This window comes from Triticum urartu, chromosome 5 (assembly GCF_003073215.2).
Source record: "Triticum urartu cultivar G1812 chromosome 5, Tu2.1, whole genome shotgun sequence".
Lineage (NCBI taxonomy): Eukaryota > Viridiplantae > Streptophyta > Magnoliopsida > Poales > Poaceae > Triticum > Triticum urartu.
In genome coordinates, this window is record NC_053026.1 from 646,907,230 (window position 1) to 646,922,826 (window position 15,597).

At 47.3% G+C, this 15,597-nt stretch overlaps 1 protein-coding gene across 1 annotated transcript; it reads left to right on the forward strand.

Moving 5' to 3' along the window:
- The first annotated feature begins 3,100 nt into the window (after nucleotides 1-3,100).
- On the forward strand, nucleotides 3,101-11,327 carry LOC125507618 (G-type lectin S-receptor-like serine/threonine-protein kinase At4g27290). Its single transcript, XM_048672148.1, has 8 exons — nucleotides 3,101-4,403; nucleotides 7,077-7,258; nucleotides 7,368-7,578; nucleotides 7,666-7,903; nucleotides 7,999-8,158; nucleotides 8,333-8,610; nucleotides 11,060-11,144; nucleotides 11,247-11,327. Exons 1-8 carry the CDS (start codon nucleotides 3,101-3,103, stop codon nucleotides 11,325-11,327), a joined length of 2,538 nt encoding a protein of 845 aa, XP_048528105.1.
- Nucleotides 11,328-15,597: the final 4,270 nt, after the last annotated feature.

Genomic DNA, 15,597 nt, shown 5'->3' on the forward strand with positions numbered 1-15,597 from the left:
CTCCGCACCCCAGCGCGAACCCTCCATGCCTCCATCGTGATCGAATCGAACTCCGCATCCCTTCCTTGGTCTCCTCGCTGCTGCAGCCTTCCCCGCGACCGCGCCTCCCCCGTCAGCTTTAGCAGGCCACTCTCGAAAATCCTAAACTTACGAAAATCTGATACTGAATGGTTCTACGGACTCCTCTCTGACCAACCAATACTCGTAATTTCAGCTGGTGGGACCTCCCTTCCCTAATCTTCTCCAACCACAACTTCGCACGTGAGTCCGTGACAAAAAATCCGCAGGAATCTGTCCGTAAGTCTAGCATTTCTCGGCCACTCTAGTGAGCGCATCAGCTCCCTCCCGCGCCTTAGTGTGCTCTGTGTCTGTCCTCTTCGCCATTGTTTGGCTTAAGTTTGGGCAAGGCGAGTTGTGTGTCGGTGTTGCCTTGGTGGATATGGGTGTTAACCTTTTGGTGTAACACTTTGCTGAAAGGCGTTTGTATTGTTCATCTTAGTTATTTCCTCCATTTTTATATACAAAGCCACAAAGTCAAATTACAGGTACCAATGTAAAATTTAATGCCTGCTTTGCAAGTCAGCTTTTCTTTTCGTATAATGGGGTCATTAATACCCCACATGCATGCAAGAAAACTGAGTGGAGAAATAGCTGGCTGTCATTATGATTGCATGCATGCAACTATTAAACAGGTTGCTAGTACGAGAAAATACCATTAATTTTGCTTCGATTACTGTTGATGGCCTTGTATAGATGCAAAACGTATATTTCATAGTGACCTTGTATATAAAAATGGAGGGAATACTTCTTCTATCTATACATGGTACGCATGTTTGTGCGCATTCGAGAAAAAAATTGTCGATTTCAGTAGTTTGTACATTGGATTGTTGAGTATGACAGCTGAGCGGCCTCTGTTGATACGAAAATTCTTCCAAAATCTGGTAAGAAATTTCCATAGGACATATATTCAGCTCCTGAGAAGTACTTAAACATCAAAGGATTGCCTACTTTATATGTAAATATCTTACTCAGAAAAGTAGATCATGGAAGAGTCATCTGTACAGTCATTCTGAATATTATGTTACCCAAATTACAACTCACATTAGAAAAAAGCTGAACATCTGCAGCTTTCTTTCTGATATTGCAAAAGCAAATTAAGACAACATGTCTGCCGGTGTCCCGGAATTAGTAAGTCGTATCTAGAAAACCCAAAGTAAAACTGAAATATGTCAAATGACCTATATTTAGCGTGGTTTTACTAGAGAGAGTATCGTGTATGGCTCACACGGACTCCAGATGTGGCACCTCTTTGAAAATTTCATTGTATGAACGAGGATCCTACATTTTCTTTGATCCGAACGTTTGGTACACAATTTTGAAGGTTTCATCATAACAAAAATCGTTAGTCGTTATAAAGTAATCTGAACATTTTGTTGGTTGCTGGACAACTTTGTTCTCCAGTGTAGGTGGCGTATGTTTGTGCAAAATGATTATGTAAGGACATCTGGTAACTTTATTCTTTTGTCAAGGTTGATTTACTTGGTGGAGAAAACTTCCATTTTCTCTAAACAAGTGAACATGACATGTGTGATGTTCCCAAAAAGGAGCTTTTGTGTGTTGGCTGGCAGCCCTAATGAACTTTAGACATGTATCTGAGGTTTCGTTGGCTGTAAACCAGTAGGGTCAACAATTTGAGTTTTAGCTTTCTACAAAAAAATTAAAACTTAACTACCGGTGCTTTCGGATTTAGAATATTCCTTTGGTTTGGGACGGATGGTGGTTATTTGCAGTGATTGGGATAAACACTGCCCATTGACTACACGTGAATTTACCAGTCTGCGGAAAGGAGTGGAAGTTCACAAAGTGCACGTGTATAAACCTTTCGTCCATCACCTTAGTGTTGACATGTAATAATTTTGTAAAGGTTACAATGATGCATCATTTAGAAGTAGCAGTTATTAAACAATCAAAGAATATGCTCCAAAGTGAACCCGATCGAATTCCTCAGCACGCCCATCCCTCTCCACCCGCAGCGCTCTCATCTTCTGCTAAATGGACCAAAATGATGTTTGGAATTGCTTATTGCTGCTGCAATTGTTATTCTAGGTTGGTTTGCTTGCTCCTGCAATTACTTAAGATTATTGATATTGCTAATTTTTCTGGTTCAAAAACATAAATTTACTCCGAATAATACCGGCCCCGTGTCATGAGCTCATGCGCAATTCTCAAATGATCCATTTTTTCTCATGAGCGTCCATTGTATCACGACACAGTTTCTCAAATAGGCCAACCGTTGTTCATTGGAACCAATGTTTTCTCCTGTAGCAACACACAAGCATTTGTGCTAGTTTACACGAATTCAAAAATAGGAGTACCAAATTTCAAATTTTTTGTCGACCGGCACAAGTAATGCAACATGCACGCCCGCAAAAAAGATATTCAACATGTTGCATGGTACTTGTACTAGCACACTACTACATACTGCCTGCCTTGTATCAAAGCAACCGATGCCTCTGTTGCTACTACCGCATCATCAGAGTTTCTCATGGTTACCCTTGCTTGTGCGGTCCTGTTGGACAGGGTCGAGGAGCAAGAAGAAAGGCAAGGGCAAGAGATTGAACGGATTCGCGCCGGATTTCTTTGCAGATCTGTAGCTTTTGCATGGAAGGCAAGAGCAAGAAGAAAGGCCATGTTGTTGAAAGGCAATAGCAAGAAGAAAGGCAAGGGCAAGGGCTCTAGAACTTTGGATGTACGAGTGAATGACCATGTTGTTGATCTGGTCTAGCATAGGACGAGACGTGTGGTATTAGATTTCTTAGCCGCCATTTAAGAAGCACATATTTTTTCCGCCTCATGTCCTTTTCAATCTCAACAGACCTGACCGCTGGTGCCTAACTTCCGGAACAAATTTAGAACAACTCAACCACTCTTTCATTCCTCTGGGGTCCAAGTATCCAATCCAAGGCAGCATGGCGCTCTGATTGGTTCTATACACTGTGTATATATTCCCTAGTCGGGTGACCCCATACTCATTCTCATTGCAAGCGCCTCAAAGATATTGTACTCCACCATGATCCTGCAAGCAAGCAGAAGGCCAAGAATGCCAATGTATTCTCCCCTTCCTGTGTACGCTATTCTTTTGCTTCTTTCTTGGCCATTCAGTTCGGTGCCTCTTTGCTCATCCGATAATCGGCTTGTCGCTGGCAAGCCGCTCTCCCCTGGCAGTGTCCTCGTCTCTCAAGATGGGGTGTTTGCCCTGGGATTCTTCTCCCCGTACAACTCCACTAAGAACCATCACTATGTTGGCATATGGTACAACGACATCCCGGAGCGCACGGTGGTATGGGTTTCTAACCGTGCGGCGCCGATCACCACTAACCTTTCCTCTGCAAATCTTGCCGTCACCGGCAACTCCGACATAGTCTTGTCTGATAACAATGGTCGTGTCTTCTGGACAACGTACAACAGCATCAACATCAACTCCATCTCGGTGGAAGCAGTGTTGGACAACACTGGCAACTTCATCCTTAGATCATTAACTGATAGTACCATCCTATGGCAAAGCTTCGACCACCCTACCGACACTCTCCTACCCGGCATGAACCTCAGGCTCAGCCACAACACGCTTCCACTGCAGCACCTCGTCTCCTGGAAAGGCCTACATGACCCATCCCCCGGTGAGTTCTCCTACGGCGCAGACCCTAGCAGCCTCCTCCAGTGCTTCGTCTGGAATGGCACGAGGCCACACCGGCGAAGCCCGGTGTGGACAAATTACCTCTATGTTGGTGGATTCAACGAGTCTACCATTTATATGGCCTTACATCACGCCGGTGACGAGGTGTACATGTCCTTCATCATGCCGATTGGCTACTTCGTCCTGCTGGTCAGGATGGAGATTGACTACTTGGGCAAGGTAAATCTACTAATCTGGGAGAGCAACATGTCTGCATGGAGAGCCCTGTATGCAGAGCCTCAACATGAGTGCAATATGTACGGCTACTGTGGTCTTTATGGTTACTGCGACAATACAGAAGTTGTCCCAGTTTGCAAGTGCCTTGAAGGTTTTGAGCCGAGGGATGGTGAAGGATGGATCGCCGGTAGCTTCTCACATGGATGCCGCCAGAAGGAGGTGCAGAGGTGCACCCATGGAGACGGTTTCTTGGTCTTTCCAGGCATGAAGGTCCCTGACAAGTTCATACATGTCCCGAGCAGAAGCTTTGATGAGTGCACGGAGGAATGCAGAAGCAATTGCTCCTGCGTGGCATATGCTTATTCCAAGATGAGCAACATGGATATTGATGGGGATGACACAAGATGCCTGGTATGGATGGGAGATTTGATCGACATGGAGAACCACACTCAAGGAGGGGAGAACCTCTATGTTCGGACTAAAAGATTACAAGGTATGCATGATTAATTCCTTGTTCTCTTTCTCTGATTGCTTATGATATATCTAGTAACACAAAATATAGTAACACACTATGTAAAATATAGGCATTTTCGTAAAAATGTTGTAAATTACAAACTTGGGAGATAAAAAAATATTTTCCGAATTACTACATTGTGTACACCGTTTTACTAGATTTTATATGTACCATTACTAGGGGGTGTAGAATAAGCTATTCTACACTCACGCTTAGGCCCTGTTTGGTTTGGCCATGGATTTCTAAAAGCAGCTGTGAAAAATCTGCTGTGGAAAAACAGCTGTGGAAAATCTGATATGAAAAATATGTAGGTCATTTGGCAAACCAGCTGATACAGCTTTTTCAGATTTTGGTCCATAGCGGAATTAGGGCATCTCCAGCCGTTGGCCCCCCAGGGGGCGCCTAAAATCGCCGCCTGGGGGTGAGCCGGCGCAAAAATTGGGCCTGGGGGCGAGTTGGTCCCCAGCCGCCGGCCCCAGGGCCGCCCCAGGCACGTTTTAAAATAAAAGAAGTTCGGCGAAGTTCGGCTTAAACACGATAAATTTCGGCCAAACACGATAAATTTCGGCCAAACACGATAAATTTCGGCACATTTCGGCGAAGTTCGCGGATTTTCATTACATAGCACATATACATAAACTAATCTAAAGGAAAAACTGGCTGAAGTCGCCGCCGTCGCCGCCATCGTCGTCGTCGGCCTTCTCCTCCTTGACGCGGGCGCCCCTGCTGGACCCCTGCCCGGCGTCGCCATGGCGGACTGGTGGCGGCGCATCGTCGTCGTCGTCGTCGCTGTCGTAGATGACGACGACTCCGCCTTCGTCGCGGCCGCGTCGACGCTCCGCAAAGCAAAGCAGGGCGGCGCACTGGCGCTCCTTCGCCTTCTCCAGGCGCTCCTTCTCCATCGCTATGGAGTCTCTGCGCGCCCATTCCAGGGCCGCGCCGTCATCGTCAAGCTCCGTCGTCACCGGCGCGGCCGGCTCCGCCTTCACCGGCGCGAGCCCCGGCTCCGTCTTTGGCTTGACGAAGCGCGGAGGAGGAGCTGACGAGTAGGCGCGCCGGCCGCCCTCGTTGATGACGATGCCGGCGCTGCGAGTGCGCCGGCCGAGCGGCGTCTCCGCCGCGGGCTCGGCCTTGACGCCGAGCAGGGCTGGAGTGCCGGAGGAGTGCGATGAAGATCGGGAAGAGGAAGAAGAGGAGGAGGACCCGAACCTCCTAGGCGCCCATGGCCCGGCGCATCGGTGCTGCGCCGGGGCGGCCGCCCTCGCCGGGTACGCCAACGGCGGGTCGTTGCCGCCCTCGAGGTACGTCAGCACGCCCTCGAGTGTGCGGCCGGGGACGCCCCACCACAGGTGGCGCCCCTCGCTGTTCTGCCGGCCGTCGGCCACCGGCGCGCCGTTGGTGGACGCCAAGCGCTGCTGCTGGCGGCGCTCGAAATACGCCGCCCAAGCCGCGTGGTTGTCGGCGGCGTACTGGGGGAGGGAGAGTTGGGCATCGGTGAGGGAGGCGCGCACGACCTCGACTTCCTCGGCGAAGTACTTCGGCTTCGCCACGGCGTCGGGCAACGGGGGAATGGGCACTCCCCCGGCGCTGAGTCTCCACCCCGTCGGCCCGGCGCGCATGTCCGGCGGCGCCGGGATGTTCGCCTGGAACAGGAGCCAGGACTCCTGTTCGCGGAGCGAACGGCGGCCGAAGCGTTGGCCACCGCCTTGTCTCCGGGGAAGCGTTCCGCCATGGCGACGGGCTCGGGAGAGGTAGATAGATAGAGGGAGGGGCTGGGGAGGGGAGGCGTCGGCGCGCCGTCCCGTGACGCGCCGCCCGTGAGGAATCAATGGCGAGGCTGACCGGCGGCAGCCTTGCCATTGATTCCCCGCGGCAACCGAGGCCGTTGGGGGAAGACGAAGCGCCGTGTCGCTGACGCGACGGGCCCGCGGCTTTTTCGCGCCAAAACAGCTCGCCCCGGCGGCCCCGGGCGCCCCCCAGCGCGTCGGGTTCGGCCTGGGTCCGCCGGCACTGTTTTCGGCCTAGGCCGGCGAAAATCGGGCTCCTGGGGCGCGACTGGGCCGTTTTTTTGGCGCTGGCGCGAAAAAATCGCCTGGGGAGGCCTTCCTGGGGGCGCGGCTGGAGATGCCCTTAGATTTTGGAAAGCATGTTCTGGGCTACTTTCTCTTTTGGTTCAGATTTTGGCAGTGGATTTCTGGAATCGGATTTTGCTGGGTTCGCCCTTTGGTTCAGATTCTGCTGCGCGGCAGCGGAATCCGTCGATAAAAGCTGAACCAAACAGGGCCTTAGAATATATATATATATATATATATATGTATATATATATATACATACATATATATATATATATATATATATATATATTCTTTTCCTCTAAAGAGTGAAATTCCAGAAAGGAGTCCACTATGAATGTGGTGATTAGCACTAACAAACTTTGGTGATTCTCCTTATATTATTTGTTGTGCAGGCAACATGAGAAAGATCAAAATCCTAGAAATTGTATTACCAGTTGTTTCAAGTTTTCTGATACTCATATGCGTGGTGCCTATTTGGATCTATGGCTCTAGAGGTATGAAACTTTTTCTTTAGTTATAATTTAATCTTATCTCCAGTCCCAAGAAACTGAAGAGATGGTGCACACAGTCCTGACAGGCAATCAAGGAAGCATGGTTGTCCGGGAAAGGATGATGCGACGAGATACAGAAAATTATAATGAGGTTGCTGATAGTTACACAGAGTTTCCCATTTTGAACTTCATGGCACTTGCTGCTGCGACAAATAATTTCTCTGAATCCAACATTCTTGGCAAAGGAGGGTTTGGCAACGTTTATAAGGTAAGAAATATTTTTACTGATAGTTAGATCTTTTTTTGCAAGGGAAACAGTTAGATAATTAATATTAGAAGATCTAACTTTCTTGACTCAATAATACCTCATGTTTCAGGGAACGTTCGAAGATGGTAAGGAAATTGCTGTGAAAAGGCTTCGTGTTGGTTCTGTCCAAGGGGCTGTGGAGTTCAAGAATGAAATAGCTCTGACTTCTAGGTTGCAGCATAGAAACTTGGTCAAACTTATGGGCTGCAGTATTTATGAAGACGAAAAGCTTTTGATTTATGAATACCTACCTAACCGAAGTTTGGATTACTTCATTTTCAGTACGTTCTCTACTCACATGTTGCAAAATCTCTATTTTCGGTCAAACATCACTGACAAGATGATTCGTCTAAATTTATCCCTGATAGATGATACAAGAAAATCACTACTCAATTGGCCAACAAGATTTAAGATAATCACTGGAGTAGCTAGGGGACTTCTTTATCTCCACCAAGATTCCAGATTCGTTATGATTCATAGAGATCTCAAAGCAGGCAACATATTGTTGGATGCTGAGATGAACCCGAAAATATCTGATTTTGGTACAGCTAGGGTCTTTGGTGTGAATGAACACGAAGAACGTACCAATCAAGTTGTTGGAACATTGTGAGTAGTGTGGAATTTCATTTATGGGATCTCTTAACTTTTTTGCTTCAATTGGATGATAAGTTTCAATTTACCATGGTTAATTGTCAAACCAGCGGATACATGTCGCCTGAATACGCAATGGAAGGCATAATCTCCGTCAAATCCGATGTTTACAGCTTTGGGGTATTAATTCTAGAGATTGTGAGTGGCATGAAGACCGGCACCACAGCCCCAAAGAGCTCATGTGCATGCACTCATAACCTTATAAATTATGTGAGTGTATTTTACTTTATCTAGTGATTATGGTTGTGTGCATCTTTCGATACAGAGACTGCGGGTTATCCTCCTTTTCTAAAAAACTTTATTCAGTGATTAGAATTTGTTCAACTGATATGAAGGTGGTACTATGTCGTGGACTTAATTAATGACATGATTGGTTTGATGCAGGCGTGGAGCTTAAGGAAGGATGGGAAATTGATGGATCTAATCGAGTCATCTATCATTGAGGATTGCTCTCTCGCTGAAGCTCTACGATGCATCCATATCGGACTCTTGTCGGTGCAGGATGACCCGGACGCTCGCCCTCTCATGTCTTGGGTGGTAGCAAGCCTGGATAACAAAGGCATTGAGCTCGCCCAGCCGAAAGAACCTATGTGCTTTACACATCGTAAATACGGAGCCGGGGAAAGCCATGTACATGACATGAGCCTCGAAAACCTTAAGGGGTGCTAGAAAACCATTGGTCCTGTCTTGTCCTTGTGACACTAATGTCTTCATATAAATAACTGCTCATTTCTATTCTACACTGGATGCGCTCTGTCACCGCCAGGATTGTAATTATGCTTGTAATATGTACTACGTTTGTAATTCTAATGTGTAATATCATCCGGAGTTCTTTTACAGTGCATCTAAACAATATGAGCCGTTCATTTCCAGTCATTCAATGGACTAACTAATACTCCATTCGTTTTGTTTTAGTCTACATATAAGATCTGGTCAAAGTCAAACTTTGTCAACTTTGACGAAGTTCATAGAAAAAAATATCAAGATTCACAATATGAAATCAATATTGTTAGATGCATCATGAAATTAATTTTCATACCATATAGCTTTGGTATTGTAGATATTGATATTTTTTCCAACAAAGTTGGTCAAACTTTACAAAATTTGACTGTGACCAAATCTTATATGCAGACTAAAAAGAAACGGAGAGAGTACTACTAGAAAATATCAGTAGTATGAAGCCATTGCATTTTCTTCTCCTCTCTGCTCGGATGTGATCCATATTTCCAGGGGAGATTTGACAGGAAATTTGCACGAACCTAGAGCTAGCCTCCCAGATTGATCGATCATGTCGACATGCACTTCTACGCCTCCTTTTCGAAGCGAGCCGATGTTGTAGCGCCATCGCCTTCGACATCAATGATGGCGACACGCTCGAGAAGGTCCACCATGTTGATGTCCATTCAGCCATGCCATGTGCACGGTCGTTGGATGATAACCCACAAGTATAGGGGATCGCAACAATTTTCAAGGGTAGAGTATTCAACCTAAATTTATTGATTCGATACAAGGGAAGCCAAAGAATATTCTCAAGTATTAGCAGCTGAGTTGTCAATTGAACCACACCTGAAAGGCTTAATATCTGCAGCAAAGTATTTAGTAGCAAAGTAGTATGGAAGTAACGGTAATGATGGCAAAAGTAACAGTAGCAGTTTTGTAGCAATCGTAACAGTGGCAATGGAGAAGTAACTTAGCAAAGATCAATATGAAACGAACTCGTAGGCAATAGATCAATGATGGATAATTATGTCGGATGACATTCATCATGCAACAGTTATAACATAGGGTGACACATAACTAGTTCCAATTCATCAATATAATGTAGGCATGTATTCCTAATATAATCATACGTGCTTATAGAAAAGAACTTGCATGACATCTTTTGTCCTACCCTCCCGTGGCAGCGGGGTCCTATTGGAAACTAAGGTATATTAAGGCCTCATTTTAATAGAGAACCGGACAAAGCATTAACACGTAGTGAATACATGAACTCCTCAAACTACGGTCATCACCGGGAAGTGTCCCGACTATTGTCACTCCGGGGTTGCCGGATCGTAACGCGTAGTAGGTGACTATAACTTGCAAGATAGGGTCAAGAACACAAATATATTCATGAAAACATAATAGGTTCAGATCTGAAATCATGGTACTCGGGCCCTAGTGACAAGCATTAAGCATAACAAAGTCATAGCAACATCAATCTTAGAACATAGTGGATACTAGGGATCAAACCCTAACAAAATTAACTCGATTATATGGTAAATCTGATCCAACCCATCACCGTCTAGCAAGCCTACGATGGGATTACTCACGCACGACGGCAAGTATCATGAAATTGGTGATGGAGGAAGGTTTGTGATGATGATGGCGATGATTTCCCCTCTCCGGAGCCCTAAACGGACTCCAGATCTGGCCTCCCGATGAAGAACATGGGGTGACGGCGGCTCCGTATCATAAAACGCGATGAATCCTTCTCTCTGACTTTTTTCTCCCTAAACATGAATATATAGAGTTGGAGTTGAGGTCGATGGAGCTTCATGGGACCCACAAGGCAGGGGGCGCGCCCTAGTGGGGGGGGGGCTCCACCCTTGTGGACAGCTGGTGGGTCCCCTTCTGTTGATTCTTTCGCCAATATTTTTTATATATTCCAAAAATATTCTCCGTGATGTTTTATGTCATTCTAAGAACTTTTATTTCTGGACAAAAATAACACCAAGGCAATTCTACTGAAAACAGCATCACTCCGGATTAGTTCCATTCAAATCAGGCAAATTAGAGTCCAAAACAAGGACAAAAGAGTTTGGAAAAGTAGATACGATGGAGACGTATCAGCACCCCAAGCTTAACCCATTGCTTATCCTCACGCAATTTAGTTGACAAACTGAAAGTGATAAAGAGAAACTTTTACAAGCTCTGTTTGATCTTGTTGTTGCAAATATGTAAAGTCAGCATTCAATTTTTCAGCAAAGATTATGAACTAACCATATTCACAATAATTGAGTCATCTCTGACTGCTCTTGTGACTCGAGATACTGGTATTCGTGAAGGTATGTCGCAACACATGTTTGCCGCAGTTTCGGAGCCTTTTATCTCTGAATGTTCTGCTTCTAGGAAGCGCAAGGGGAAGATGCAGGTCCCAGTTGACACTGCCAGCCTTCGGCGTAGTAACTGCTCCAACAAATATGATGGCTTTCGCGTCAGTTCCCTCTCTGAAGCTCGTCCCATCAAGTCCAAAGTGAAGCCCCGGGTGACACCCTCTGCTTCTACAAACACTTGTACTGTTGCTTTGGATATGCAGGTGCAAACTGATCCCGTTCCTCCACCCGCTGCCATCACCACCATGCAAGCTATTGGCACACAACTCTGTGTCATTCCATAGGAGGAGCTCTCCATTGCATCACTCATGGATGACAAGACGTGCCCCTCTGCCTCGGCTTAAGAGTTGAACTTTTCTTTATTTCAGTTAAATGGTACTTTTTCAAAACTAGAATGTCTTATGCTGGAATATTCGTGGACTTAACTCCTCTAAAAACAATTAGGGTTGTCAAATGCAATCCGTGCTAGTGGATTCTCTATTATTTGCTTGCAAGAAATGAAAATGACAACATTTAATGCCTCCACCCTTAAGTTATTATGCCCTAAACGCTTCGACAAATACGCTTTCATCCCATCTATAGGCATATGGAGGGGCATTGTGATGATCTAGAATAGCAATATCTTAACTCGTATGGTGATTATTGAAGAACAATTCGCATTAGGTATTGAATTTATCTCCACCCAAGATGCTCATCGATGCACATTGGTGAATATTTATGGCCCATGTCAAGGGGAACAACGGGATAATTTTACTAAGTGGTTATTTGACCTTGACATTCCCTCTTCTGGAGATTGGTTGCTTCTCAGAGATTTCAATTATATTCGAGCGCCTGAAATCATAACTTACCTGGACGATACATACATGATTTGTTCACTTTTAACGATTTTATAAGAGAACAAGAACTCACTGAGCTACCTATCAAGGGACGGGCTTATACATGGTGCAACATGCAGCAAAACCCTCTCCTCAAGCAACTTGACTGGTTCTGTAAAAAGCTTAATTGGACCACCTCCTTCCCCAACTCATGGTAAACCCCCTTGAACGTCCAGTATCTAATCACATACCTTGCTCGATTCATTCAGACCAAGATACCTAAAAGAAAAATATTCAGATTTGAAACATACTTGATCGCCCATCCAGGATTCATGGAAGTGGTGGATCAAGCTTGGAACGAGCCAATCAAACATGGTAAAAATAATAATGCAGCATCCATAATCTGTCAGAAATTCAAAGATGTACGTCAAGCATTAAGTCACTGGAGCAAGAAAATATCCCGATAAAAAGTGGCCATTGACAACATGAACAAAGAAATTATAGAACTAGATTCCACCGAAGACCGACGAATCCTAACCATATCTGAAGGTAAATTCCGGACTATTCTAAAACATCATCTCATCAGACTTCAACGTTATCAGATAGAATATTGGAAGAAAAGATGCACTACCCATGGGATTAAATTTGGCGACGAGAACACTAAACTTTTCCAGACTGTTGCCACTGAGAGATACAGACGTAACTGCATTGCAACCCGGAAGACTGCTAGTCCTAGTTGATGACCATTCAGGAAAAGAATCTATCCTGTTTGAAGCATTTAAACAATGCATGGGTACGTGCAAAACTCCGATTACGAAATTCAACCTTTCGGCCCTCCTCAGACAGAACGCAGACTTTGACAGCCTCACCACGCCCTTCTCGCATGCTGAGGTGGACACGGTGATCAATGTGATGCCCCCCAATAGGGTGCCAGGTCCTGATGGCTTCAATGGGACATTTCTTAAGGCGTGTTGGCACATCAGCAAGCATGACTTTTATAGGCTATGTGATGAATTTCATAAAGGTGAGCTCAATCTGGAAATTCTTAACTATGGGTACATCACCTTAATTCCCAAGAACCATATGCAAGAAATGGTCACCGACTTTCGCCATATTACGCTTCTCAATTGCTATCTTAAAATGATCACTAAACTCTTGGCCAACTGCCTCTAGAAGATTAATCTACAATTCGTTCACCGTAACCAGTACGGCTTTCTACGTGGGAGATCTATGCATAACTGCCCGACATGGGCATTCGAGTACATACATCAATGCCAGGCATTATAGAAGGAGATAATTCTGCTTAAACTTTATTTTGCCAAAGCACTCGACGCTATATAGCATTCTGCTATGCTTCAAATTTTGAAGAACATGGGCTTCAATGACAAGTGGATCCAATGGATTCAATGTATCTTCTCGTCGGGCAAAGCATATGTCCTTTTAAAAGGAACACAGGGAAAAATCTTCCACTACAAGTGTGGAGTCAGACAAGGTGACCTGCTGTCCCCTCTGATCTTTGTACTGCCCGCAGATCTTGGCAATTAATGATGCGCTACACAGGAACCTACTAGATTACCCCATTCGCTCTTTCGACAATGGAGATTGCCCTGCCATACAATATGTAGATGATACTCGCTTCATCATGCCGGCCTGCCCGAACCAAGTCAATAAGGTGAAAGAGATCCTAGCTGATTATGAAGCATCCATTGGGCTCAAGATTAACTTCAATAAATCAACTCTGGTGCCGATCAAAACCCCACCTGATAAATGCAATGGTCTCGCCGCCCTATTGGGCTGCACTATTGCCACCATGCCATTTGCGTACCTAGGGCTCCCTCTGGGCACTACAAGACTATCATTTAGAGACATGACACCCCTAGTATGCAAAGCAGAAAGAAACATTGTCATGGTGATCTCACAGCAGATGCCATGGGATGGCTAAAAGAGGGGACATACACAAGGTCGCCGATGGGCTCCAGAGGTGAGGTTGACACGAGCAAGTGTGAGACACGAGATGTACCCAAGTTCGGGGCTCTCCGGAGAGATAACAGTTCTAGTCCTGTCGACTGTGGTTTATATGAGGTAGATAAAGGCTTGCTCCTAGAGCTGTTCTAGGGAGGAAGGAAGGCAGGCCAGTACATGGGTTGTTATCTCTCCGTGTGTGTGTGTGATTTCTACTGATGATCTCCCCGTGCATGGAGGCCTCCTGGGGGTCATATAGGCTGACCCCTAGGGTTACAATAGGAATATTATATGGGCACGGGGCCCTGGAGTCAGTGTCTAGGATCCGGCAGTGGGGGCCGCTGGGTTTGCCGGGTTCGTCGAGTGCGGGTCTCGCCAGGTCCGCCCGAGTGCGGGGCGTATCGGTGCTGCCGGGCACGGGTACGGTCGGCTGCTGGGAACTATGGGATGCCTCGCGGGCATCATGGGACAGTCAGCGCTGCCACACTATAGGGCCACGCCTCCAGGGCACCGCCCGCCCTGGGCGGGGCGTGGGGAGCGCCGCTGCCGCCTCCGCCGGGGCCGGCATAAAGGAGGGCGCATTGTAGCCATACTTGTCGCTGAGGATTGACTTCTGGTGGACGGTCGGCATGTGTTGGGGAGCTGGGGAGCTAGCTGGCTGGGTCGCGATTGGGAGCCGGCCAGGCGTGAGCCGGATTGAGGTGCTTTGCCAGCCCTGATGTTTTTGAAAAGGATCTAGGTTCCGTTGCCGGCCTGGGAGCCATGCCCCCGACAGTAGTCCCCGAAGCTGGGAAGGCACGCCGACTCCAAGCAAGAGGGCCTTCGTAGTTTTACCCCCTAAGGAGGCAATTAGGTTGGTGAAGCTTGCGGTCGCTGGGTCCCGGCAACACCCACTATGTGCCGCTTCCGGAAGTCTAATTGTGGCCTCTTGGCTTGGGCAGGAAACCGAAATGCCAGCCTTGTCTTGAAGGGGAAGGACGCGCCTCCTGTGGCTCGATACAGCGCCACGTGGTGAACAGCGGCCAGCGAGGCCCTGCAAGGCCACGCGCGCGATGGGGCGCAACAGTGGCCTAGGTCCTGCCACGACGCGCCCTTGGCCCGCGTGTGGGGGATTTATTGTGGCAACGGCGGGTGGTTGCGCTTCTCCATGCAGTTAAGTCGTGGGGGACAATGTGCCCGCACAATGCAGGGAAGTGTAATCGTGGGCACAACTGGTCCCACTTCCCCGCGTCCCATCGTGGTTATAAAACGGTTAGAGGGCGGCGGAAAGGCCCTCGCATGCTCCCCTCGCTCTCCTTTTGTCTTCCTCTTCTCCTCCAAATCTTGAGCACACCCCTGCCGCAGCGCCTAGATGCCGCCCGCAACGTCCGTCAACCGCCTGATCTTCTTGCTGCCGAGCTTCGAGCCTCCGACAAGCTCCGCCGATGGCGCGACCAAAGGGGTCCTGAGAGGGGTCCGAGACCAAGGAGGCGGACATCCAGTACCTCCGCGACACCAGGCATATGCCGCTGGCAACGGAGGTGGCTGCGCACGTGGCGGGCGACGAGGAGTCGCAGCCGTAGGAGGGCGAACGCATGGTCTTCATCAGCCACTTCAAGCGCGGGTTCGGCGTCCCCGTGAGCACCTTCTCCTGCTCCTTCTTGAGCTTCTTCGGGCTACAACTACACCACCTTGGTCCCAACACCATGCTGCAGCTTGCCAGCATCGCCACACTCTACGAGGGCTACCTCGGCGTGGAGCCGGATGTAGAGCTCTGGGCCCACCTCTTCTTCCTCAA

What these genes read in the sequence shown, in the direction of transcription:
- LOC125507618 (XM_048672148.1), top strand. Translation starts at nt 3,101, where the DNA reads ATGCCAATGTATTCTCCCCTTCCTGTGTACGCTATTCTTTTGCTTCTT. An exon ending in AGCCTCGAAAACCTTAAGGG is followed by an intron (nt 8,611 to 11,059) that starts GTGCTAGAAAAC and finishes TTCTGCTTCTAG; the next exon opens with GAAGCGCAAGGGGAAGATGC. An exon ending in ACAAATATGATGGCTTTCGC is followed by an intron (nt 11,145 to 11,246) that starts GTCAGTTCCCTC and finishes TTGGATATGCAG; the next exon opens with GTGCAAACTGATCCCGTTCC.